This window comes from Macaca thibetana, chromosome 10 (genome assembly GCF_024542745.1).
Source record: "Macaca thibetana thibetana isolate TM-01 chromosome 10, ASM2454274v1, whole genome shotgun sequence".
NCBI lineage: Eukaryota > Metazoa > Chordata > Mammalia > Primates > Cercopithecidae > Macaca > Macaca thibetana.
The window spans coordinates 19,951,909-19,979,069 of NC_065587.1; the positions used below are offsets into that span (position 1 = coordinate 19,951,909).

General features: G+C 43.1%; 1 protein-coding gene, 1 long non-coding RNA gene and 1 pseudogene across 4 annotated transcripts in view; 1 reads left to right on the plus strand and 2 right to left on the minus strand.

The window, feature by feature from the left end:
- The first annotated feature begins 12 nt into the window (after positions 1-12).
- On the plus strand, positions 13-10,314 carry LOC126963953 (uncharacterized). Its single transcript, XR_007729265.1, has 3 exons — positions 13-75; positions 9,304-9,393; positions 10,160-10,314. It is a non-coding gene; the product is annotated as an uncharacterized LOC126963953 (long non-coding RNA).
- Positions 10,315-14,097: 3,783 nt separating this feature from the next.
- Positions 14,098-27,161, minus strand: part of OSBP2 (oxysterol binding protein 2) — a 220,825-nt gene continuing 207,761 nt past the window's right edge. For both annotated transcript variants that reach the window (XM_050806701.1, XM_050806703.1), the window contains 2 exons: positions 15,850-16,082; positions 14,098-15,720 (listed from right to left, as the gene is read on the minus strand). In XM_050806701.1, coding sequence (XP_050662658.1) covers positions 15,578-15,720; positions 15,850-16,082 — 376 coding nt within the window. In that variant the 3' untranslated portion in view covers positions 14,098-15,577. The remainder of the gene's footprint in view (positions 15,721-15,849; positions 16,083-27,161) is intronic.
- On the minus strand, positions 16,093-21,280 carry LOC126929235 (eukaryotic translation initiation factor 4H-like; annotated as a pseudogene). The gene is made up of 2 exons (XR_007717111.1): positions 21,254-21,280; positions 16,093-19,812 (listed from the first exon to the last, which is right to left on the minus strand). The product of XR_007717111.1 is annotated as a eukaryotic translation initiation factor 4H-like (transcript).

Genomic DNA, 27,161 nt, shown 5'->3' on the forward strand with positions numbered 1-27,161 from the left:
CTCGCGAGCTTGCGGCGGCGCTCAGGGTTTGCTGCAGGTACCTGTGGCCTTTGGGGGTTTCTTCGCATCTTTTAGGTAAGTACTTCCAGGGATTCTCTTTTTTTTTTTTTTTTTTTTTTTTTTTTTTTTTTTTTTTTGAGACAGTCTCGCTCTGTCACCTAGGATGGAGTGCAGTGGCGCCATCTCGCCTCACTGCATCCTCCACCTCCAGGGTTCAAGCAATTCTCCTGCCTCAGACTCTCTAGTAGCTGGAGTTACAAGGAGAGCAAGGGCCCACTCACACCCCAAGCAGAAAAGCGAGGATTTTTTTTTTCCTGCAAGCTGCTGAGCATTAATTAAGTCAAAGTGCAGATGAAATCTTTCCCCCCAGGTTGTTTTCCAACTTTTGGGGAGTCACTGGGGAAAACAGTCGTTGAACAGATGTCTTTAGGGTCGGCGCTTTTATCTTTGCAAGGAAGAACAAACACTAGGAAAGGAAGCTGCGTGTTTTTCTTTTTGCCGGGATGGGTGTGTGCCTGCCTTTGGACCTGAGGCCGAGCGCCTGAAGCCTCTTGGACTTAACATTAGTCTGTTTTCTATGCGTTTGTCCTTGGCTTGGTTTATGGTGTTTGTTGAAAGGTAAATGTTTTAAAGTTTTGGGGATTCCTATCATGCTTAGGGAAATCCATCCCCTTCTCTCTTCTCCCCTTCCCCCGATATTCTCTTACATTTTGTTGCAATGTTTATTTTTTATTTTTTACTAGACAACCTGTAGTCCTCATGGAATATATTTTGTATAAGCTGTAAGACAAGAGTCAAGCGTCCCCTGCCCCCAGGTGGAAATTAACTCATTCCAGCCCTACTTATTAAATGAGCCTCTTATTAAATGAACCAACAGGTGTGGACTTGTTGCGTTTGAGATGCCCCTTAGACCCCAGTGGAGACATCTGTGGTCAGTTGCACAAGTGAGTGTGATGTGAGGGGTGAGGTTCTGGCTGAAACTATAATTGTGGGCATCATCAGCATCTAAATAGATCAATCTCCCTCACTTGTTAAAAAATGATTTTCCAGTCTTAGAATTTATTCTCTCACATGAAATATTTAATCGCACTATCCAGTTCTCTCCCATCCCTGCCTAAAAGAAAGTGTTCCATTGGGATTTAAATTATAATTGCATTAAATTTAAATGTAAGTTTTGGGAGCATTGACATTTTTATGATATTAATCCTCCCCCAGAGGATAAAAATGGCTTTCCATTTACTCAAGACTTCTTTTAGGTCCTCCAATAAGATTTTATAAATTCTTTATACGGGTTCTATAACTTTCTGGTTAAATTTATTCCTAAGTGTTTTATGGTTTTTGTCTATTGTGATGAAATACTTTTTCCCATCTGTATTGCTCACTGATTATTAATATGAAGAAAAGCTAATATTTAATATAATTCACTTTCTATCTTAGGAATTCTGGTAGTTTTAATAAGCCTGTTTTTTATAGATATAAATTTGCAGGGTATACCAATTTATTTTGTCAGTTTGCTTTAGTTAGAACCTCTGAAACAATGTTGAGTAATGATCCCAGGCTTGTTTCTGATATGGGTGGAAATCCACATGTGAGAGCTGAGCAGTGAGAGTTTCGGCAAGTGGCTTTTAAAATGTTGGGGTTTCCTTTAGTTTCTCTTGGGGCTGCTGGGACTCACCGGTAGTTGCCAGTCCTGCCTGAGTCGGGCGCCAGGGGGCACCAGTCACACATAATGAAATGTGAGTTGTGCCCGCTGGAAACTGGCTGAATTTTGTCAAATGTCTTTACACCTTCTATAAAAAAATACATAGTTTTCTCCTTTATGCTGCTGTTTTTATTTTCCATTAGACATTGAGTAGCTATGAAAGAATACTGTATAAAATATTTGTAAAGTGGCCGGGCGCGGTGGCTCACGCCTGTAATTCCAGCACTGTGGGAGGTCAAGGTGGGCAGATTGCTTGAGCCCAGGAGTTCAAGACGAGCCTGGGCAACATAGCAAGACGTCGTCTCTACATTAAATACAAAAATTAGCTGGGTTTGTGCTGAGGCTGAGGTGGGAGAATCGCTTGAGCCCGGGAGGTGGAGGCTGCAATGAGCTATGATTGTGCCGCTGTACTCTAGCCTGGGTGACAGAATGAGAAACTGTCTTAAAAAAAAAAAAATTGTAAAGCAGAAAAAATATACATCCAACAACCATCACCTGGTTCGTTATTTTATAAATCCTTGTGTGTCCTTCCTGGACCCCTTGTCTCCCTGCTCAAAGGTCACCATCATCCTGAATTGTGTTTATTACTCTTAGGGTGTTTCATTTTATAATTGTGTTTCTTTACTCTTCATTGTATTTGTATGAGCTCTGTGTATTCCTGTTTTATTTTGCCCTGACTTTTATTTTGTTTTGTTTTTGAACTTAGATGGACACAACGTTTTATTTACTGTTTTGCAGTTTTGTTTTGTTTTTCAACATTGTGTTCCAGAAACTCATCCATGTTGTTGGATATAACTGTAATTTATTCATTTTCACTACTGTGTAGTATTCGGGTTGTTAACCTAAATAACAATAAAGGGAGGTTCTCAAAAGAAAATATACTTATTTGGGAACAAAGCATTGCAAATTTATGTATATATGTCTTTTAGAGAGCCTCTTTGTTATTTAGGTTGCCACATCACTGCCGAATACTAGACAGTAATGAAAATGAATGAATTACACCTGCAATTGAACATAATACAATTTTAAATGCATGCCTCTGAGACTGGCAACTGCATTGTTTAGTTTATGTCTCCTGTTGCATGTATGCAGGACTTTCTCCCTGGGACAGCTGTCCCCAACATTTTTGGTACCAGAGACTGGTTTTATGGAAGACAGTTTTTCCATGGACCGGGGTAGGGGATGGTTTTTGGGATGATTCAAACACATTACATTTATTGTGCACTTTATTTCTGTTATTATTACATTGTAATTTATAATGAAATAATTATACAACTCACCATAATGTAGAATCAGTGGGAGCCCGAGCTTGTTTTCCTGGAGCTAGATGGTCTCATCTGTGGGTGATGGGAGACAGTGACAGATCATCAGGCATTCGATTCTCATCAGGAACACGCAACCCAGATCCCTCGCATGCGCAGTTTACATAGGGTTCTTGCTCCTGTGAGAATCTAATGCGGCCGCTGACTTGACAGGAGGCAGAGCTCAGGCAGTAATGGGTAATGGGTAGCGGCTGTAAATACAGATGAAGCCTTGCCTGTTTGCCCACAGCTCACCTGCTGTGTGGTCCGGTTCCTAAGAGACCATAGACTGGTACTGGTCTGTGGCCTGAGGGTTGGGGACCCCTGCCCTAGGATATAATCCTTGGAGTAGAATTACAGAATCATAGTTCATGCCCATTTCCACTTTAAAAGGTAATGCTAGAATTGGTTGTGTTAATTTTCACACCCATTGGCACTCGATAGTTGCTTTGTTTCTCCACTTTGTTGCCTGTGCTTGATATTGCTAGACTTGAAATGTTTTGCCAGTCCGATGGGGATATAGTGGTATCTCAGTGTGGTTTAATTTAGATTTTTCTGATTTCTAAAATGTGGTTGAGCACCTTTTCTTATATTTGTTGACCATTTATTTATTTTTATTTATTTTTGAGACAGGGTCTTGCTCTGTCGCCCAGGCTGGAGTGCAGTGGCACGATCACAGCACGCTGCAACCTCCACCTCCTGGGCTCAAGGAGTCCTCTTGCCTCAGTCTCCCAAGTAGTTAGGACTACAGGCATGTGCCACAATGCCTGGCTAATTTTTGTATTTTTAGTACAGACAGGGTTTTACTATGTCGCCCTGGCTCATGTGCCACAATGCCTGGCTAATATTTGTATTTTTAGTAGAGACAGGGTTTCGCTATGTTGCCCTGGCTGGTCTTTAACTCCTGGACACAAGCGATCCACTTGCCTCAGCCTCCCGAAGTGCTGGGATTACAGGTGTGAGCCATTGTGCCTGGCCTTATTGACCATTTAGGTTTCTGTGATGAAGTGTTTGCTCAAGATTTGGGCCCATTTTTCTATTTTATCATTTTCTGATTTGAATTTTGTATATTCTGGAGACAAGTTCTTTATAAGTTATCTGTGTTGCAGATTTCTTCTCCTGTTCTCTGGTATGCCTTCTTTTTTATTCTATTTTTACAGAGTCTTTTTGAGGACTAGGAGTCCTTAATTAAAAATGTAGAATTATAATTTATCAGTCTTTTATTTATAGTTTTATTATAACTTGTTTAAGAAATACTTCTTGGCCGGGCGCGGTGGCTCACGCCTGTAATCCCAGCACTTTGGGAGGCTGAGGTGGGCGGATCACCTGAGGTCAGGAGTTTGAGACCAGCCTGGCCAACATGGTGAAACCCCGTCCTCACTAAAAATACAAAAATTAGCCGGGCGCGATGGTGGGCGCCTGTAATCCAGCTACTCAGGAGGCTGAGGCAGAAGAACTGCTTGAACCTGGGAGGTAGAGATTGCGGTGAGCCAAGATTGCACCATTGCACTCACCTGGGAGACAGGAGCGAAACTCCATCTCAAAAAACAAAACAAAAATAAATACTTCTCTACCCTGAAGTCATGAAGATGTTTTGTTTTATCTTCTAAAGCCTTTATAGTTTTGTCTTTCATATACAGATGGTCCCTACCTTAATGATGGTTTGACTTATGATTTTTTTTGACTTTATGATGTTGTGAAAGCAATAACCAGTAGAAGCTGCACTTTGAATTTTGAATTTTCGTATTTCTCCAGGCTAGCAATATTCTGTAAGATATTGTGGTGCCGGGCAGTGGCCGCAAGCTGCAGCTGTCAGCCACAAGGGTAAACATTTGATACTCTATAATGTACAGTGTTCGATATTCAACACTCTGTTATAAAAACAGGCTATGTGTTAGATGATTTTACTCAACTGTAGGCTAAGGTCAGTGTTCTGAGCTCATTTAAGGTAGGCTAGGCTAAGCTATGATGTTCAGTAGAAGTATGAAATGAATTTTTAACTTATGATATTTTTGATTTATGGGTTTATTGGAACATAACCTTATTGTAAGTTGAGGACCATCTGTATAGTTTTTTTTTTTTTTTTTTTTTTTTTTGAGACGGAGTCTCACTCTGTCGCCCAGGCTGGAGTGCAGTGGCGTGATCTCAGCTCACTGCAAGCTCCGCCTCCTGGGTTCATGCCATTCTCCTGCCTCAGCCTTCTGAGTAGCTGGGACTACAGGTGCCCGTCACCTCGCCCGGCTAGTTTTTTGTATTTTTTAGTAGAGACGGGGTTTCACCATGTTTGCCAGGATGGTCTTGATCTCCTGACCTCGTGATCCGCCCGTCTTGGCCTCCCAAAGTGCTGGGATTACAGGCTTGAGCCACTGTGTCCGGCCTAGATTTTTTTTTTTAATTATTTAAAAAAAAGACTCTATCTCAAATTATTTTTTGAGATAGAGTCTTATTCTGTTGCCCAGGCTGTAGTACAGTGGCACGATCTTGGCTCAATGCAACCTCTGCCTCCTGGGTTCCAGTGATTCTCCTGCCTCAGCCTCCTGAGTAGCTGGGATTACAGGCATGTGCCACCACACCCAGCTAATTTTTTGTATTTTTAATACAGATAGGATTTTGCCATATTGGCCAGGCTGGTCTCGAACTCCTGGCCTAAAGTGATCCGCCCATCTTAGTCTCCCAAAGTGCTGAGATTATAGGCATGAGCCACCTTGCTTGGCCTAGATCTTTATATACCCAGAATTGACTTTCATGTATAGTGTGATGTAGAGGTCCAGTTTTTCTCCTTTCCTTTCCTTCTTCATTCCCTCCCTTCCTCTTCTCTCCTTCTATCCATATGTATACCTGGTTGCCTCACCACCCTTCATTGAGTAGTCTTTTCTTTCACTGTTGATCTACAGTGCTACCTCTGTTATATATCAAATGTTCATTTATGTATTAATCTGTTTCTGAACTTTTAATTTGGTTATATTTGTCTATTGTCTCTTTCTCTATGCCAATACTAATTTATAGTTTTACATTGTTTTGATAGCTAGTAGAGCCAGTCCTCCTACTTTTTTTTTTTTAGACTGAGTCTCACTCTGTCACCCAGGCTAGAATGCAGTGGCGTGATCTCAGCTCACTACAACCTCCACCTCCTTGGTTCAAGGGATTCCCCTGCCTCATTCTCCCAAGTAGCTGGGATCACAGGCATGCACCACCACACCTGGCTAATTTTTTTGTATTTTTAATAGAGATGGGGTTTCACCATGTTGACCACAGACTGGTCTCGAACTCCTGACCTCAGGCTATCCACCTGCCTTGGCTTCCCAAAGTGCTGGGATTACAGGCATGAGCCACCACACCTGGCTACTTTTCCACTTTGATAGTGTCTTGATTACTGTTAGGTCTTAGCATTTTCGTGTACATTTTATAATCATCAAGCTCCATGAGAAAACCTGTAGGGGTTCCATTGGAATTGATTATATCTGTCCTCAACTGAGAAGAATGTATACCTTTGTAAGTCTTCCCAACCATGAATATGGTATAATTCTCAATCTAGAGCTTTCTTTAGTGTCTCTCAAAAAAAGTATTAGTTTTCCCTTTTGAGGTCTCATATATCTTTTGTTAGATAAATCTTTGGAACCTGATGATTTGTAATGCTACTGCAGATGAATGACAATTTTAAGTTACATTCTCTGATAGTTTGTTGCTAGTATATAAAAATGTAATTGATTTTTATATATCCATTGACTGTTATCTGCAGAATTCTTTTGGATTTTTTAGGTCACATCATCAGTGAACAGTGATAATTTTACCAATTCTCATACTTTATATAAATATTTTTCTTGCCTTATTGCATTGGCTCTGAGTACAATGTTGAATATAAAGAGGGAAAGTGGGCATCTCTTTTTGCTCCCTGTCTCGCAGGAAAAAGTGCGTGTGTGTATGTGTGTAGATATCAGATTATGGAAATTTTCTTCCGTTCCTGTTGCTAAACCTTTTATTTATTTATTTTTATTTTTTTGAGACAGAGTCTCACTCTGTCACCCAGGCTGGAATGCAGTGGTGCCATTTTGGCTTACTGCAACCTCCACCTCCCAGGTTCAAGTGATTCTCCTGCCTCAGCCTCTCGAATAGCTGGGATTACAGGTGCCCACCACCATGCCCAGTTAATTTTTGTATTTTTAGTAGAGATGGGGTTTCACCATGTTGGCCAGGCTGGTCTCGAACTCCTGACCTCAAGTGATCTGCCTGCCTCAGCCTCCCAAAGTGCTGGGATTACAGGCAAGAGCCACTGTGCCCCGCCTTTTTTTTTTCCTTTTAAATATCATGGATGTGTGCTGAATTTTACCTGAAGTGTTTTCTGCATATTAGTATAACTATGTAGCATTCTCCTTTAATTTGTTAATGTGGTGAATTATATTGTTTAGTTTTTCTCAGCATAAACCTTGTATTTTTGGAATAATAATGATTATTTTTCTATATTGCTAGATTTATTAATATTTTATTTTGAATTGTACCATTATAAGTGACATTAGTTTGTAACTGTCCATTCTCATACTGTTTGTCAGGTTTTTGTGAGCAGGTTATGTTAGCTTCAAGAAATGATTTTGGGAGTATTCTCTCTTTCCCTCTACTCTGGGAAAGTTTCTCTAAGATTGGAATTATTACTTGGTCATCTGTGTAGAATTTTGTGTGTATATGTTAGGACTGTTTTTGAGACGGAGTCTCGCTCTGTCACCAGGCTGGAGTGCAGTGGATCACGGCTCACTGCAACCTCCGCCTCTCGGGTTCAAGTGATTCTCCTGCCTCAGCCTCCTGAGTAGCTGAGACTACAGCTGTGTGCCACCACACCCAGCTAATTTTTATATTTTTAGTAGAGGTGGGGTTTCAACATGTTGGCCAGGATAGTCTCAATCTCTTGACTTCATGATCCACCCACCTCGGCCTCCCAAAGTGCTGGGATTACAGGCATGAGTCACTGTACCGGCCTGTTAGGACTACTTTTAACTGATTTTTAAAAAGAAATGGTTATAAGTCTTTATAAGTCTTTTTTATTTTTTTTATTTTTTTTTGAGACGGAGTGTTGCTCTGTTGCCCAGGCTGGAGTGCAGTGGCGCAATCTTGGCTCACTGCAAGCTCGGCCTCCCGGGTTCACCCCATTTTCCTGCCTCAGCCTCCCGAGTAACTGGGACTATAGGCGCCCACCACCACGCCCGGCTAATTTTTTTTTTTGTATTTTTAGTAGAGATGGGGTTTCACCATGTTAGCCAGGATGGTCTTGATCTTCTGACCCCGTGATCTGCCTGCCTTGGCCTCCCAAAGTGCTGTGATTACAGGGATGAGCCACCGTGCCCGGCCCAACCTCAGCTTTCTTCATTCTTTTTATTATTTTCCTATTTAATGAATATCTAATCTTTATTTTCATTCTTGTCCTTTTCTTGAGTTTATTCTAATGTTCATTTTCTGACTCAAATTGGATGTTTAAAAATCTTTTAGTCTTTTACATGAGCCTTAAATGCTGTAAATTTTCCTCAAGGTACTGCTTTACCTGTGTTCTGTACATTTTGATATGTAGTATTTTTGTTTAACTGTATTTTCTGATTTCTTTTGTTTTCTTCATTGACCTATGAGTTATTTCAAAATATGTTTCTTATTTGTTCTAGTCTGTTTTTTCTCCCAGTTTTGTTTTTGTCATTGATTTTGAACTGTCTTCATGCAAGTCTGAGAATGTGGTCTGTATATCAGTCCTTTGAAATTTGCTGAGGCTTTATGACTGGATCAAATATGTGGTTAATATTCATAAAAGTTCTGTGTGCATTTCAAAAATACGTATTCTGCAGTCACATGTAATTCCCTGTATGTGTCCATGACATCACGTGTGTTAATTATGTAGTAATTAGCATAATTTGTTGTCTGAGCTCTCATTACTGGGAGAAATACATTACAGTCTTCCATTATCATAGAGGATTTATCTTTCTCTTTATCCATTTTACTTTATACATTTTGAGATGTTATTAGGTGCATAAGAGTTTTAGAAATTTATGAGTTTTACCTTCTATCACTACAAAGTGACTTCAAAAATTCTAGTAGTTGACGTCTAGTAATATTTTTTGCCTTTAAGTCTGTTTAGTTTATATATTTATGTTTTAGGTGTATTCTTGTAAATAGCATATAGCTGGATTTTATTTTTAGTCCATATTGTTTCCTTGAAGCATTTAGATTGCTTAATTTTATGTAATTACTGAGGTATTATTGATGAATTCTCTTATTTGTGATTTTTATTCTACATTCTTTTTTCCTCTCCTCTCTTGCCTTCTTTAGATTTACTGAGCTTTTCCTCCCTGCATTCAATGTGTTTCTTCTACTGCTTTGGAAGTAATTTAGTATTGTTCTTCCTTCTGTGATTACCTGGTAAGTTTTATGTAATCTTAACTCATAGTCTCACTCCACATGACACTACATATATATATTTTTAAAAAATATTTTAATATACTGTTTAGCATGTTAAATTTAGTTATACACACATACATACACACACACACACATATATATGTGTGTGTATATATGAGAGAGAGAGAGAGAGAGAGAGAGAGGGACAGAGAGACAGAGACAGGATGATTGTGTAGCTCACTGTAGTCTTGAACTTCTAGGCTCAAGTTATCCTCCCCCCTCAGCCTCCCAAGTAGCTGGGACTACAGGTACACGCTACCATGCCTGGTTAATTATTTTATTTTTGTAGAGATGGAGTCTCGCTGTATTGCCCAGGCTGGTCTCAAATTCCTGACCTCAAGTGATCATTCCACCTTGGCCTCCCCAAGTGTTGGGATTATAGGCATAAACCACCACACGTGGCCTGTGGAAAATATATTTTGACTGAGGAGAATACTAACATTTTCTTCTCTATTTTGGAGGTAATACTTGTCTTCTGACTTCGTTTGGAGGCTAACTCTCAGTCTAATCTGTTCTCGGTCTAATTGGCCTTCCTTTGGAGATGAATTTTCAGGATCTCACTCTGTTGCTCAGGCTGGAGTGCAGTGGTGTGGTCATAGCTCATTGCAGCCTCAAATTCTTGGGCTCAAGCAATCCTCTAGCCTTAATCTCCTGGGTCGCTAGGACTACAGACACATGCCACTATGTCTAATTTAGTTTTTTTTTTTTTTTTTTTTTTTTTTGGTAGAGATGGGGTCTCTTCTATTTTCCCACGATGGTCTCCAGCTGCTGGTCTCAAGCAATCCTTCTGCCTCAGCCTCCCAAACTGCTGGTATGACAGGTGTGAGCCACTGCACCCAGCCTAATTGATGCTCTTTGAAGGTAATTAAAAAAAAATCTGCTTGTAAGGTTTTGTTGTCTTAGTAATCTTGCAGTTTTACTATATTGTATTTAGCTGTGGATTTCTTTTTATTTACCATAATTAGGATTTGTTGAGCTTAAGTTTATATATTGGTGTTTTTTATGATTTCTTGAAAAACTTTTAGCCATGACTCTTCAAAGATTGCTTCTGTTCCATAAAAAATTATTTTCTCCTTTTGAAATAGATCAGACATATATGGGATCTTACCTTTCATGTCTTAACTTCCCTTTGATATTTTTCACCTCTTTATGTCTCTGTGTTGTATTCCAAATTTCTTCAGATCTCACTTCTGCTTCACTAATACTCTCTTCAGCTGTGTAATCTGTTGTAAAACTATTCACTGGATTATTTTTAGTGATTTTAAAACGTTTTCTTGAAATTTGTTTAGTATTTTTGAATATTTACTCTTCACTTGTTTTCAAGCTGCCTGTTTCTAGAAATATATTAAACGTGCTTATTTTCTCTTCTGTATCTGATAATTTCACTATGTGGAAGAGTTTTCTGTCTGATTCTGATATCTGTTATTTCTGGTTGCCCTTTCTTGTGGGTGCTTATTGCCTTGTGTGTTTGAAGATTTTATACTGTGAGCTGCTCATTTTCCCTGCAATTTCATATCTGAGGTTCTCTAAGGCCTAGAATGAAGGAGATATCTTCCAGAGAGGACTTGTTTGCGTCCCCCAAGTGACTGGGAACATTGCCAGCTTGGGACCATGTTACGTTCTCTATCAGAGGTTTCATTGGGCCATTCAGGTAGTGTGTATTTGGGCTACAAAACTAACTGAGGGTCCACTCCTGATTACAAATTCTTAGGGGGATTTTGTTTTTCTCTGCTCAGGACCAACCTTTAAGACAAGTGATTTTTCTTGTATTTTATTTTGGATTCACCATTACATTGAAGGTATAGCCCTTGGGGGCCCCAAATCTCTTATTATATGCCCTACCTTTGGAGGCTTTTTTGAGGCAGTGAAAACTTACAGTTAAGTTCATTAGGCTTTGTAAATAATTGCAACATAAAATATTTCAGACCTTTTCTTACCTCTCCAGGTTTTCATACCCACTTAGTTTTTGACTTGAGTATTCCTCATATTGTTTCCAGTTGATGGATGCATTTAACATGTAAAAAAATCCTTTTTTTTTTTTTTTTTTTTTTGAGACGGAGTCTCACTCTGTCGCCCAGGCTGGAGTGCAGTAGCCGGATCTCAGCTCACTGCATAAAACCTCCCGGGTTTATGCCATTCTCCTGCCTCAGCCTCCCCAGTAGCTGGGACTACAGGTGCCCGCCACCTTGCCCAGCTAGTTTTTTGTATTTTTTTTTTTTTTAGTAGAGACAGGGTTTCACCGTGTTAGCCAGGATGGTCTCGATCTCCTGACCTCGTGATCCGCCCGTTTCGGCCTCCCAAAGTGCTGGGATTACAAACTTGAGCCACCGCGCCCGGCCAACATTTAAGAAATTTTATCCAACCTGTCTAGTTTTCCACAAAGGAATGTTTTCCAGGAACCTAGTTTACCTATGGCCAGAAGGAGAAGTCCTTTGGCTGATGTAATGAATTATTTACCATGGAAAGCTTCACAACACTGAGCCATTCTTGCATTTCTGCAGTAAACCTAATTTGGGCATGGCCTTACCAACCTGAGATTCAGTCTTTTCTATGTGGCTAGATTCTATTTGCTATTCCCTTGTTTGGATTTATGAAAATTCTTTTCTTCCATGAGACTGAACTATATATTCCCTTTATTTTCACACTGTCTTTATCAGGCTTTGTTGCTGAAGTTATGTATGCTGGCTAGCTTCATAAAAACAGTAAGTTAAATAGCATTGAGTTTGTCTCTGGTCCTGTTCTGTGTTCCACTTTGAAATGTATCTCTCCACTGTCCACTCCTCCCAGCTCCCCTCATGCTGAGCCATGTTCCTGGAGATGAGGGAACCTCAGGCCTTCTTTTCCCCACTTACAGAATCTGACTCCTATCCCACAGTCTGTCAGGAGCAGCAATTTGGACTCCAGAGTTTGGGGGAGGCAGGAGTTTCCTGGGTCCCTGGGCGTGGCTCTTCCCCAGTTCCATTTCTGAGTCTCCTCCCAACATGGTACTGCAGTCACGCCCCCCACTGCTCAGGTGTTGTCCTACTGAGTGTTTGCTGTAGCTGGTCTTCCTGGCCTGGTGTTGATTCTTTCGACAGCTATTCATTGAGCACTTACCATGTGCCAGGCAGTGGGATGCTACAATGTGTAAGACCAGATTCCTTTTCTCATGAAGCTCACAGTCCATTGGGGTAGGGAGGCACACCATCAACAAATACACTATATGGCAGCCAGGTGGTGATCAGAGCGCAGTGGAGAAAAAGGAAGCTGTGTGTCCCCAGTAGGCTTCCAGCTTGTTTGGGCATCTGCAGGTCAAGCCCACATGGTCCCCTCATCGTCCCCCGAGTTCTTGCTGGAGTACACTGGCATGATCTCAGCTCACTGCAGCCTCTGCCTCTCAGGTTCAAGCAATTCTCTGCCTCAGCCTCCCAACTAGCTGGGATTACAGGTGTGTACCACCACCCCCAGCTAATTTTTGTATTTTTAGTAGAAATGGGGTTTTGCCATGCTGGCCAGGCTGGTCTCGAACTCCTGGCCTCAAGTGATCTGCCTCCTAAAGTGCTGGGATTACAGGTGTGAGCCACTGCACCTGGCCCCTTTTCACTTTTTTTTTTTTTTTTTTTTTTTACAATTACTTTCTCATATAAATTTCACAATCAACTTGTCAAGCTTTTGAACTACTGGTAGGATTTTGATAGGGATCATGTTGAATTTATAGGTTTGGGACTAACATAACTGAATGTGAACCTATCTATGAAGATGTATTTCCCCTCTTAACTAAAGTCCTCTTTGTCATATCCATAAAGGTCTTTTACAGGTTTTGTGTATTTTTGTCAGATGGCCTATGTTGTAGATCTTTTTTTCTATTATATTTTCTACTCAGCGATGGCTGGGGTATGTGGGACCACTGAGTGTAGGTTGATCTTGTGTCCTGCTGGTCAGAGTAGTCTTTCTAAAACATTGCCCTGATGTCACTTCCTGTTCAAGCTCTTCAGAACCCTCTCTTTGCCTCAGTAGACTGGCCTTTGTCCCCTCCCTTGCCTTCTGGGTCAGGTGCATCCTGAGGTTCCATCTCACTTCTATTCCAGTGAGACCTGCCCCACCAGCTCCTCAGCAGGGACCCCCTGCTAGTGGCCACCGCCCCACAGATGGGGAAGCCTAGCCAGGGAAGGAGCTGTGCAGGGCCAGCCCCAGATCCCACAGGGCTAGGGTGTGGAGGCAGATGGTGAGAGCACTGGCCCTGATGACCCTGGGGTGCCCTGCTCCACCCATCCCTCACCTGGAAGTGCAACCCAGGCTGCTGCTGTCAAGTGACACGGAACTCACCAGGGCTGGCCTTCCCCCTGAAGGCCTCCCATTAGACAGCTCCAGGAACTGAAACACGGGAGGGGGATGCTGGTGGTCTCCACCTGGCTAAAACACTGCCCTTCCGAAACACTGCCCTTCCAAAGGGCAGAGCTGGGTTCAGGTCAACCCTGTGACCACAGCATCAGGGCAGCCTTTGACAGAGCTGCAACTCTCTCCCCAGCCCTTTGGGCAGTTTCCTGGGTCTCCTACCTCCTCTCTTCCCCAACCCCCCTGCTGTTTCACCCCATGCTCTATCCCCATGCCACCTTGTAGGCTGTCACCTGTCCTTCTATGTTAGCCCCCTCCACCCAGACACAGAGAGACTGAGGGACAGGGCAGTGGAAAACTCCAAAGCCAAGGTTTTTTATTACTGGTCAAAAGGTGCTTGCTAACAAAACAGTGTTGGGGAGAGGTACATTCCACAGCTCTGTGGGAGCCCCAGTGGGGCCGTCCTGCCCTACTCCACCCCGCCTCTCCAGTGGGCATTGTAAGGCATTTCACACATTGGTGTTTTCACTTTTTTTTTATGTATATATAAAAACAAAACCAGTCCTGGAGTAGAAAGAAAAACCCTGTGATGAACTTTTAGGACTAAACTGAAATGGAAAGGATTGGAGTGTGAGATTCTGAGGGGCTGGGTCAGTGACCATGGTGGTCCAGCCCCCCATGGTTGGCAGAAGCCGCTGGAAGGGGGCATGAGGAGAGGGAAGGGCACAGCTGACATGAGGGCCAAACTCAGACAGGTGTGTGTGCCCGTCTTCATCATTTTTTCACTTTTACATACTGTAGAAATTTAAGCAAAATAGCTATTTTATATATATTTATATATCTCTCTATATATAAATTAGGCAAATAAAGAGTTCAGGGGGCACTGAGATGGGGCACCCCTAGGGGCCTCCTAGGATGAGGAGGGATGCAAGGTCTCTGGTACCTGGGTCACCAGCCCAGGCTGGGCCAAGGGTTTGTTCATTATTGCTGATTTGGGGCCTGGGTCTCAGGGCGGGGAGCACCTGCAGGCCCTGCCTTCCAGCCCTTCCTGGCCTCTTGGGGCTAGGGAGCCACCTGGGCTGGCTAGGGCGAGGCCAGGGACTGCTGCCCTCAAATCCACATGGGGGATGCCATCAGTACCCCCTCGCGCATCTGTGGGTGGGAGCTCGAGAAACTCTCTGTGCTCTGCTGGGCTGGGGCAGCCCCCTTCTGTTTTGGGCTCTGTGGGGCCCTGGCAGGTGGGGGTGTGGGCAGCTCAGATACCATCGAGGACTTGATATGTTGAGCTACAAAATTATCCCAACTCAAAGGGGTCTGGCTTCCTGATGTCTTAAAAATAAGGGGCTCTTGCCAGGACACTTTTGTGGCAAGAAAGCACACTTGGAAAGCTGTCTGCTAACTGCGGTACTAAAAATATTTACTAAACATCATGGCTGGAAAGAAATGGAGATCATTTTTCTAAAAAAGTCGAAGAGGCTCCCTAGGAGGGGCCAGTTCCTCCCTGGGTTGGGGGCTGGTGATTTGCGCAGCCCGTGGCCGGGGCCAGCCAGCCTGAGTTGTGGTAACTGGGGCAGGGGTTCCAGTAGGGCCCAGGTCCATAATGAAGGGGCACGGGTGACCCGGCGCACCTGGGGGCTGAAGAGAACCGAGGTCAGCCCTTCCTCCTTCCAAGGTGGGAGTCCCAAGAAAGTGTGGGAAAAAAAAAATAGGAAAGGAAACAGGAAGGGCTGGGAATGGGCTGGGAGAAAGACCATTCAGTACTAAATTGAGTGCATTAATAAACAGGTGGGCCGGGCTGTGCAGGCGCCTGTATTTGCTGCAAGGGTGGCGCTCAGAAGATGTTGGGGCACATGTGCCAGTCTTGCTTCTCCTTGGCCTCCCAGTAGCCGCCCTTGTACACACAGGCCATCTCCCCGGTCAGCGGGTCCAGCCTCTTCTCAAACCACAGTGGCGTGTAGGCATCCGCCTCCTTCTCTGCTGGGCAGGCACAGTGGGCTGGTGGGTCGGCAGGTGGCATGCTCCCCCGGAATCCGTCCCCGCGGAACCCCCACCCAGGCACCCCTTTCCTCCCGTGCGGGGCGCCCTTCCAGTCACCGGCCTCACCTTCCTCTGAGCTGCAGCTGCTGCCGGGCCCGCAGGCCTCCAGCCGCCGGCGCCGCGACAGGCGCTGCTTCTCTTCCAGCCGCTGCTTCTCGGTATTGGCCTCGTCCCAGCAGCCCTTCTCCATCAGCCGCTGGTCGGGCCGCAGGCGGCTGTCGGTGGGCGCTACGCCCTCCTCGTGCTCGTTGAGGGTCAGGGCCAGCTCTGAGAAGTAGTACATGTTCTCCGCGTTCTCCCTGTGGTGGTGGCAGTGGCGGTGGTGGAGGTGTGAGCGGGACCACACCTGCAAGGCCGCCCTCCCCTGCCTGGCGGTGTCTCCCCACCCTCCAGCTCCCGGCCTCCAGGACTCCCTCTGGCCTTGGGCCCACCCAAGTGAGCCCACCCGGCGGAACCCAGTGGCTGCAAACAACTGCTTTCTGCTCCCCACACCTCCCATGCTCACATGGCCAACCTGCCGCGGTTTTGCCACATTAGACTCATCTGGGAATTGCCTAGCTTAGTATTTCCTGGCTTTTCTTCTTTTCTATTATGTTTTTTTTTCTTCTTCTTTTTTGAGACAGTTTCACTCTTATTGCCCAGGCTGCAGTGCCTGGCCTTTTTATTTTTATTGTTTAAAGACAGGGTCTCCACCGGGCGCAGTGTCTCAGGCCTGTAATCCCAGCGCTTTGCCAGGCTGAGGCCCGTGGATCACGAGGTCAGAAGTTCAAGACCAGCCTGGCCAACAGAGTGAAACTCCGTTTCTACTAAAAATTAGCCGGGCATGGTAGCAGGCACCTGTAATCCCAGGTAATCTACTCAGGAGGCTGAGGCGGGAGAATTGCTTGAACCCTGGGAGGCAGAGGTTGCGGTGAGCCGAGATCACACCATTGCACTCCAGCCTGGGCGACATTTCGAGACTCCATCTCAAAAAAAAAAAAAAAAAAAAAAAAAGACGGGTCTCACTTTGTGGCCAAGGCTGGAGTGAAGTGGCCTGATCTCCGCTCGCTGCAACCTCCGCCTCCGCCTCCTGGGTTCAATCAACTCTCTGGCCTTAGCCTCCTGAGTAGCTGGGATTTCAGGGCATACCACCACATCCAGCTAATTTTACTGTATTTTTAGTAGAGATGGGGTTTTGTCATGTTGGCCAGGCTGGTCTTGAACCCCTGACCTCAATTGGTCTGCCCATCTTGGCCTCCCAAAGTGTTGGGATTGCAGGCATGAGCGACCACGCCCAGCCTATATGGGGATTTTTCTAGTCATTTTTTTCTAGCATAATTGCCTTGGAGTCAGACAATATACTTGGCATAATTTCAGTCCTTTGAAATTTGCTTTATGGCCCAGTATGTGGGCAGTTTTTGCACACGTTCCATGTGATTGAAGAGAACGCATTTGCCACAGTTGTTGAGTGCAAGGTTGTGTAACTGTCCAGCAGGCCTTGTTCATATTTTCTCTACTTGGGTTGTAGTTAGTCCATCTTTCCTAGTGTGTGTGTGTGTGTGTGTGTGTGTGTGTAAATTATGGTAAGGGTTTCTTTTGTTGAAAAGATCCTTCACAAAATACCATATCCATAGATTTACTTTCTGTCATATAGCTGAATGTGTTGTGTTTGGAATTCCATTCTTACATTTAAAAATCAACTGGATTGCCCAGAAGTTTAGATGCATTTGTTTTGTTTCTTTATCTTATCCACATTGATGATGTAAGTAGATGATCTGAAAGCATCAGGCTTGATTACACCACATAATGCATGTCTTTCTTAAGTACTGGTGTTACAGAAATGGTTCTTATCTCAGAAGCAGAGAAGCTGACAGGTGGAAGGAAGGAGAGAGTCAGTTCTGTGGATTGCTGAGGACTTGTAACACAGACACAGTAGGAGAAGCCAAGGATGACAGCCGGTGACCAATTACTAAGCACACTCCGCTGGGCGCCCCACCCTGCCATCACCCGGCAAGGGTCTCTTTCCTAGGACCTTGCTGCCAGCCACCCCCCAAATGCTCCTCAAAGGGAAGACTGGGATTTGGGTACTGAAGCATTTTTAATCTGTTCACACATAGGCATTCAAGCTCAAAAGCCTAACCCCTACCACTCCCAGGTAAGTGCTGAACCCTGCACATGGGAACAATCAAGTGTGTCCCCAAGATGCAGCCACAGACCTAGACAGCTAAAGTCCTATACGGTTATCTGAAGTTTCCTGACAGCTCTGCATAGTACAATTTCATTTATCAAAGGAAATGAGTACCAGATTCTAGAACCATTTTGGCTATGAATTGAAGGGGAGGTGGGAAGCACAGTATCTCGTTATGTTGTCTGTATTAGGAACAGATAAACACAAACACACAGGCAACAGGGATTTGGGGAAACGCTGTGTCAGCACTGCAGTCAACCAAGTGCAGTGCCAGCACTACCCCCAACCCCCAAAGTGCCTCGGCCCAGCAGAAAAGAAACCATCTGGCCATTCGCTGTAGCTGGCCAGAGAGGGGAACCTCGACCATGTCTGGTGAAAGGAGTGAACTAGCTGGGACACAACCTCGAAAGAGCAGGAACAAAAACACGTGAACGCATACGAACATTCACCGTATCTTCTCCATGGACTCCCTACCACTATTCCACAGTCTCCACTTTCAGGTCTCACTGTTTCTCATGTGAGCCTATCCCTTTGGACAGTCCACTTTGGGAAGGGGTCATGGAGCCAGGGCTCCCTCTCAATAGAAATGGAAAGGACCTTGCAAGGATTAACAGCTATTTTTATCCTAGTTGTGAAAACAAGGTGCCTCCAATTCTCTATGTCCATCACAGCTGAATACTATACTGCAGTTCAGTCTGTCAGTGACTTCTGGTTTTTGTTGGAAGCCAACGCAATACAGAACTCAACATGCAGGTCAGAAGAGAAACACTGAAGAAATGAAAGGAAACGCCTGGAGTCGGGCCAGTGTCTAAGGTAAAAAGAGAAAGCCAAGGAGAAAAATGATGCAGCACCGCAGCCCAAATGACTCCTCCACACAGCCACCTCCGATCCTCCGGTGAACCCCATGTGCTGCTAGGAAAACAAGGAGCTGGGAGGAAAAGGACAGAAGGAAAATGGGGAAGCAGTGGTAGAAAGAAAAAAAACACACAAACAGGCGCTACATAGATACAGCAAAGCCCACCATGTACTAAAAACCACTTGTTAACAGCTGGCATGCACTCAACAAGCTGTGTTTTCACTGTGGGGAGGCCAGTGGCAGGCGCGGAAGTGGAAGCAGCAGGAACACAGCCCAGGGACTCACCAGGCTGTGGTCCTGCTCCAACCCCCCAAGTCCCACTCCCTCCCAACCGTAGGCTCATTCTTGCTCCTTGTGGACGAATTCCGCTCTGGGTTTGGCACCCCCGAAGATAGCAGAGTTGGGATTGGCTACTTGATTGAGGGGTATCACAACCGTTCAAGGTTTAAGCTGGAGTCGTGGTCTTTGTGCTCTTCCCTCCTCTGTTGGTTCTTTGAAATCCATGTTGGATCCGTGGAGGGGAGGACCATCTCTGACATGGGTGCCCATTGCGGGGCCTGTTGGCCAGTCATCTGGGTGACTACCTCCCCTGCCTCCTAAGAAGTCATCCCTGAATCCTCGTCATCTGGGCCACCTTTTCTGAATCCAGAGCCACCTTTATCTTGTTTTCTGCCTTCTGCAGTGTCCACATGAAGTGACCGATTACCCAACAGTGTACCATCGTATGTCAAAGCTTCCTTAAGGGAATCCACTTCATTGAATTCTATATAGCAGAATCCTTTAAATTTATCTGTGTCTTTGTCTCTGACTACCCGTATACTCCTTATGCTTAGATCCTTAAAGATAGCATCTATATCACCCTGAACCATATTAAAAGGTAGATTTCCTATGTATATTGTATGGGGGGCTCTGTGGGCAACTCCTTCTGGCCACGGGAACCATGGCCACCAGTACTGCTGCAGCACCTTCTGCTTTTTTTTTTTCTTATTATATTGCTAAGATTTACCTATATTGCTTCATGTTACTAGGGTTTAGTTTTAGCTACTGTACATATTCCTTCATATGAACGTACCACAGTTATTCATTCAATAAATTTGTGTTGTTTCCAAGTTTTTATTAGAATAGTCTCATGCATAGTCTTATGCATAAGTCCTGTTGTACATTTGCAAGAATTTCTCTTGAGTATATTTTTAGAAGTAGAATTACTGTGTTATGATTGTGTGATTGTACATCTTTTTTTGCGGGGGGGTGGAGTTTCACTGTTGTCATCCAGGCTGGAGTGCAGTGCAGTGGTGTCATCTCAGATCACTGCAACCTCCACCTCCCAGGTTCAATCAATTTTCCTGCCTCAGCCTTTGGAGTAGCATGTGGATTACAGGCGTGTGCCACTATGCCTGGCTAATTTTTATATTTTTAGTAGAGACAGGGTTTCACCAGGTTGGCCAGGCTAGTCTCGAACTCCTGACCTCAGGTGTTCCACCTGCCTTGGCCTCCCAAAGTGCTGGGATTACAGGCATGAGCCATCACGCCTGGTGGATTTTTCATCTTTAGGAGGTAAAGCCAAACTGTTTTCCCGAGTGTTGTGCCAATTTACGTTGCCAGCAGCAATATATCAGAGATATTGTAGATCTATGGCTTCTTCAACATATATGGTTTTTATATGGTGACTGTCTATACATGTTTTTTCTGCAAAATTCTTGTTCATGACTCTTGTGCATTTTCCCATTACTTTTACATTATTTGTTGATTAGAAGTTCTGTATGTGGGCTGGGCATGGTGGCTTTTGCCTGTAATCCCAGCACTTTGGGAGGCAGAGGTGGGCAGATCACCTGAGGTCAGGAATATGAGACCAGCCTGGCCAATATGGCAAAACCCCGTCTCTACTAAAAATACAAAAATTAGTCAGGCATGGTGGTGCACACCTGTAATCCCAGCTCCTCAGGAGGCTGAGGCAGGAGAATCGCTTGAACCCGGGAGGCAGAGGTTGCAGTGAGTTGAGATCATACCACTGCACTCCAGGCTGGGTGACAGAGTGAGACTCCATCTCAAAAAAAAGTTTTTTATGTGATCTTTTAAAAATTATTATTTTTAACTGTGATAAAATACTCTGTATTCTTGATAATAATCCTCTGTCAAGTGTAGGTAGGTATTATGATTACCTTCTCCAAGTTTGTTTATGCATCGTCTTTTCACTTTCTTTAAATTGCCTTTTAGTGAGTAAAGTTCTCAATGAACAAAAGTACTTTAATATGGTCAAATATATGAATGCTTGTGTCTTAATATTTCTTTAGGGTCTAAAAGATATTTATCCTTTTAAACTTATTAAGTCATTGTTTACAATAAGTCAAACTTAATATTATTGTTAGGCCATTATTTGGAGTTGATTTTCTTTATATTGTGAGGGAGGGATTAAGTGCATCTTTTTCCATAGGGATAATCATTTTTACCCATATCCATTTGGTGAGCCATTCCATGTTCCCACAAGATCTGATATGCCACCTTTGTCATATATCAGAGGTACATATATCCATGGGTCTGTTTCTGGGCTTACTATTCTGTTCCACTGGAGTTTCAAAATAAAAATCCTGGTATCTAGTAGGTAAGTCCTCTTTGGTCTTCTTCAGAAATGTCTTGGCCCTTTATTCCTCAATATAAGTTTAAAAATTCTAATATCAAGTTCCATGAAAGTCCCTATTGGGGTTTTGTTTGATTTACTGATTTTTTAGATCATGACATCTTTACAATACTTCCTATCCATGAACATTATATCTTTCTCCATTTATTTATCTCTTGTTTGGTATCTCTTATTAAAGTTTTATAATGTTTTCTATAGAGGTCTTGAATATATTATAAGATTTATTGCAAGGTTCTTGATGTTATATGCTGTTAATTGGTATTTTTTTCTTTTTTGTTTTGAGATGGAGTTTTGCTCTTGTTGCCCAGGCTGGAGTGCAATGGTGTGATCTTGGCTTACCACAACCTTCGCCTCCTGGGTTCGAGTGATTCTCCTGCCTCAGCCTCCGGAGTAGCTGGGATTACAGGCATGTGCCACCACGTGTGGCTAATTTTGTATTTTTAGTAGAGATGGGGTTTCTCCATGTTGGTCAGGCTGGTCTCAAACTCCCGACCTCAGGTGATCTGCCTGCCTTGGCTTCCCAAAATGCTGGGATTATAGGCATGAGCCACTGCACCCGGCCTTGGTGTCTTATCTTAAATTGCATTTTTCTAGTTGTTTGCTGAAGTGCAACTGGCTTTTGTATATTAATCTTGTATCTAGGCACCTAAAATGCTTTTTCTGAATCTATTGAAATCTGTTAATATGATTACTCTATGAATTTTCTAATATCATTCTGTATACCCAGGATAGATTCGATCTGATTATAGAATGCTATCTTTTTTATGCACTGTTGGATTGGATTTTCTGACATCTTGTTTTAGAGTTTTGCTTATGTATTTATTAATATAAGTGAAATCGGGTAGAACTTTTATTTTCCTACTGCTAGTTTAGTCTAATTTGGTATGAGGGTTATCTTGACCTCACAGTATAGGAGAGGTGAATATTTCCTTTTTCTATGATCTGGAACACTTTATATAAAATTGGAATAATATGTTTCTGAAAAAATTGGGAGAATTAACCTGTAAAATTATCTGGGCCTTGTGTTTTCTTTATGGTAATTTTTAAACTATTGCTTCAGTTACTTTATTATAGGACTATTCGTGTTTTTAATTTCTTCTAGAGTCAGTTCTTTTTTTTTTTTTTTTTTTTTTTGAGACAGAGTCTGCTTTGTCACCCAGGCTGGTATGGAGTAGCAGTCACAGCTCACTGCAGCCTCGACCTCCTGGGCTCAAGTAACTCTCCTGCCTCAGCCTCCTGAGTAGCTGGGACTACAGATATGTACCACCACACATGGCTAATTAAAAAAAAAATTTTTTTTTGTAGAGACAGGGTCTTGCTGTTGCCCAGGTTGGTCTTGAACTCATGGGCTTAAGCGATCCAACTGCCTTTGCTTTCCAAAGTGCTGGGATTATAGGCATGAGCCACTGTGCCCAGCTGGAGTTAGTTCTTGTTATATTTTTCTAAGATTTGTCCCTCCGATCTAAGTTTTAATTATGTCTTTATACTTTATATGTCACATTAAACCTTTTTCATTAATATTTATTTCTGTCTTGCTCAGTCTTGTCAGTAGTTTTCTATTTTAACAGTTTTTTTGTGCCTCAAAGAATCAACTTTTGACTTTATTGATTTCTGCTTTTATTATTATTAATATAAAGATGGTATCTTGCCATATTGCCCAGGCTGGTCTCAAATTCTTGAACTCAAGCAATATTCCCACCGCAGCCTTCCAAAGTGCTGGGATGATAGGGTTTGGCTGTGTTCCCACCCAAATCTCATCTCAAATTGTAATCCCCACATGTCAGGGGAGGGACCTGGTGGGAGGTGATTGGACCATGGGGGTGGTTTCCCTCATGCTATTCTTCTGATAATGAGTGAGTTCTCACTAGAGCTGATGGTTTTGTAAGTGGCCATTTCCCCTACTCTGCTCTTTTCTTGCTGCCTTGTGAAGAAGGTACTTGCTTTTCCTTCGCCTTACGCCATGATTGAGTTTACTGAGGCCTCCCCAGTCAGGCAGAACTGTGAGTTAATTAAACCTTTTCTCCCTTATAAATTACCCAATCTCTGGTGGTATCTTTAGAGCAGTGTGAAAATGGAATAATACGGGAGATTATAGGCATGAATCACCATGTCTAGCCAAAATTATTATTATTATTATTTTTTGAGACAAGAGTTTTGCTCTTGTTGCCCAGGCTGGAGTGCAATGGCGTGATCTCGGCTCACTGCAACCTCCGCCTCCCAGGTTCAGGTAATTCCCCTGCCTTAGCCTCCCGAGTAGCTGGGATTACAGGCATGCGTCACCATGCACAGCTAATTTTGTATTTTTAGTAGAGACGGGGTTTCTCCATGTTGGTCAGGCTGGTCTCAAACTCCTGACCTCAGGTGATCCGCCCGTCTCGGCCTCTTAAAGTGCTGGGATTACAGGCGTGAGCCACTGCACCCGGCCAAAAATTATTATTTTTTGAGACAGGGTCTTGCTCTGTCACACAGGCTGGAGTGCAGTGGTGTGTTCACAACTCATTGCAGCCTCGACCTCATGGGCTCAAGTGATCCTCCCACCTCAGTCCTCCTGAGTATCTGGGACTACAGGCATGTATCATCATGCCTGGCAAATTAAGAAAAAACATTTTTTTTTGTTTTTGTAGCGATGAGGTCTTACTATGTTGCACAGGCTTTTGCTCTTGCTCTTATTTTTAAAGTATTTTTTCTTCTTTCTTTGGATTTCTATGTTGAACTTTCTCTAATATTAGAATTGAAACTCAGAAAGGAGAAAGCCTCAACATTATTTAAATGATTTAAGGCAATATATTTCCTTTGAAGCATTGCCTTTGTTGCATCCAGCCAGTTTAAATATCTTTTGTCTTTTTTTTTTTTCCCCCCCGAGATGGAGTCTCACTCTGTCGCCCAGCCTAGAGTACAATGGCATGATCTCAGCTCACTGCTACCTTTGCCTCCCAGGTTCAAGCGATTCTCCCACCTCAGCCTCCTAAGCAGCTGGGATTATAAGCGCATGCCACCATGCCTGGCTAATTTTTGTATTTTTAGTAGAAACAGGGTTTCACCACGTTTGCCAGGCTGGTCTTGAACTCCTGACCTCAAGTGATCCCCACCCCCAACCGCCTCGGCTTCCCAAAGTACAGGGATTATAGGCATGAGTCACCACGCCCGGCCAAATATCTTTTATATCATTCAGTTCTACATATTTTGCATTTTTTCATTCTAATTTATTTTGCCTGTTATTTAGCAACTTAATTTTTTTTCCCAAATATTTGCGATTTTTTGATCAGTTTGTTTGTAACTTCTATCTTAATTGTCTTATAGATTGTGGTCTGTATGCTACTCTCTGTAAATCTGTGAGGCTTCCATTAGGGTTTAGTACACAATCAATTTTTGCATACATTCCATGTATACTTGAGAAAAAAATATGTTCTCAGAGTTTCATCCATGAGTCTGTATAGCCTATATTGTTTCAATCTCCATATACTTGCTGGATTGTTTTCAGTTGTTTCCATTTGACCTCCCAATTTCCCACTGTGGTGATGGATTTATCAATTTCTTCCTTAAGTATCAATATGTGCTTTGTATATTTTTGAAGCATTTAATTATATGCATAATGTTTAAAACTATTATATCTTTTTGATGAACTCAACCTTTATTATAGCAACTTTCCCTTCCTTAATAATGCTTCATTATAATTTTCTCTTACTATTTTAACAATCTTATAAATGTTTCTTCCTTCCAATAAGAACTTAGCATTTCTTCACATCCCTAAGGTTCTTCCCCTTCTCCTCAAATTCCATCATGCTAACATTATCTAAACTTTTAAATCTTCATTATTATGGACATATTTTCTCTTTTTCTTTGATCCTAGCAATTATTTTAAAAATAACTTTTAGGCTGGGTGTGGTGGCTCACACCTGTAGTCCTAGCACTTTGGGAGGCTGAGGTGTGCCGATCACTTGAGGTCGAGAGTTCAAGACCAGCCTGGCCAACATGGTGAAACCCCCGTCTTTACTAAAAATACAAAAATTAGCCGGGCGTAGCAGCATGCCCCTGTACTCTCAGCTACTCGGGAGACTGAGGCAAGAGAATTGCTTGAACCTGGGAGACAGAGGTTGCAGTGAGCCAAGATCATGCCACTGCACTCTAGCCTGGGTGACAGAATGAGACTCTATCTCAAAACAAAAAACAATGAAAAAGCAAACAAAACCCCTTTATTCATCTATTGTGACATCCTTGCTTCCTCCATTCCCCCTTTTAAGTACTATGTCCAGTGGTTTTTTTTTTTTTTTCCTCCTCCCAGGCTAGAGTGCAGTGGCACGATCTCAGCTCACTGCAACTTCTGCCTCCCAGATTCAAGTGATTCTCATGCCTCAGCCTCTCGAGTAGCTGGGATTATAGGTGCCCACCACCATGCCTGGCTAATTTTTGTATTTTTAGTAGAGACAGGGTTTTACCATGTTGGCCAGGGTAGTCTTGAACTCCTAACCTCAAGTGATCTGCTTGCCTCGGTCTCCCAATGTGTTGGGATTACAGGCATGAGCCACCGCACCCAGCCCAATACTGTTTTCATTGTGGGTTTTCGTGTGGTAAAACTTCTGAGGCTGTATGCCAAAGGATAGGGCCCCATATGTGAATGATACTTTGACTAAATAGAAAATTCTGCTTTCTAATTTTGTAACTTAGAAAATACTAATCCAATGTTGGTTGTTGAAAAATCTGATGTCAGTCTGATTCTTTATCCTTGACTAAAATCTTTTGCTCCTCTCTGGAAGCTATTAGAATATTTTTCTTCGGTCTTCATTTTGACTATCGCATGATCTAGATGAACATTTTTCTTTATATCTTGTCTTGAGCACACTTCAGTACAGGGTCTTTCATCCCTTTACTTTTACTCTGGGAAATTTATCTTCATTATATCTCCCTCTTCATTGTTTTCTTCTTCTTCTTCTTCTGGGATTCCAGCTAAATGGATTATTTTAGCGGTTACCCTAGGAATAGCAATTAAACATACTTCATACAGTCAAGCAAATGTGCATCTTGATCCTCTTCCAGGGCAGCATGGGGGCCTTTGAGCAGTTTCCCTCCCTTCATTCCTCTTCTTACTGTGCAGCCGCATTCTAAAATGTTATACCCCACATTATTCTTGTTTGTTCAGCATTTATGTAGGTGCACAGTATCTGTTATTCATTCATATGTCTCAGATCTTCCCTCTGGGGTCAGTTTCCTCCTGCCTGAGGTATATCCTTTCATGCAGGTCTGCTGGTGCCAAACTAAGCTTTTTGTTTGCCTGAAAATGCCTTGATTTCACCTTCATCCTTTAAAGATGGTCCCCCTGGGTGTATAATTCTAGGCTGGCAGTGCATCTTTCAGCTCACGGAAGATATCGCTTGACTGTCTTCAAGCTCCCATTTCTGTTGATAAGGGGACAGCTCCTTGGAAAGTGATGTCTTTTTAAAATCTGGCTGCTTAATAGTTTCCTCTGATTTAGTTTCACTGCATAGATTTAGGTGCAGGAAGTTCTTTGTTATTTTATCTTCAGGTACAGTCCCTCTTTCCTTTTGGGACTCTTGCTAGAAGTATGCCAAACCCTGCTCTCAATCTTGCTGAGCAAGCTTACAGAAATGTAGATTCCATTGCAGGAGGTCTGACGGGAGACTCTGCACTCAAACTAGCTCCCAGTGGAGACCAGGGAGCCTGCTCCAGGGACCTCACTCTGTCTTCTGCCTGTAGCTTCTTGT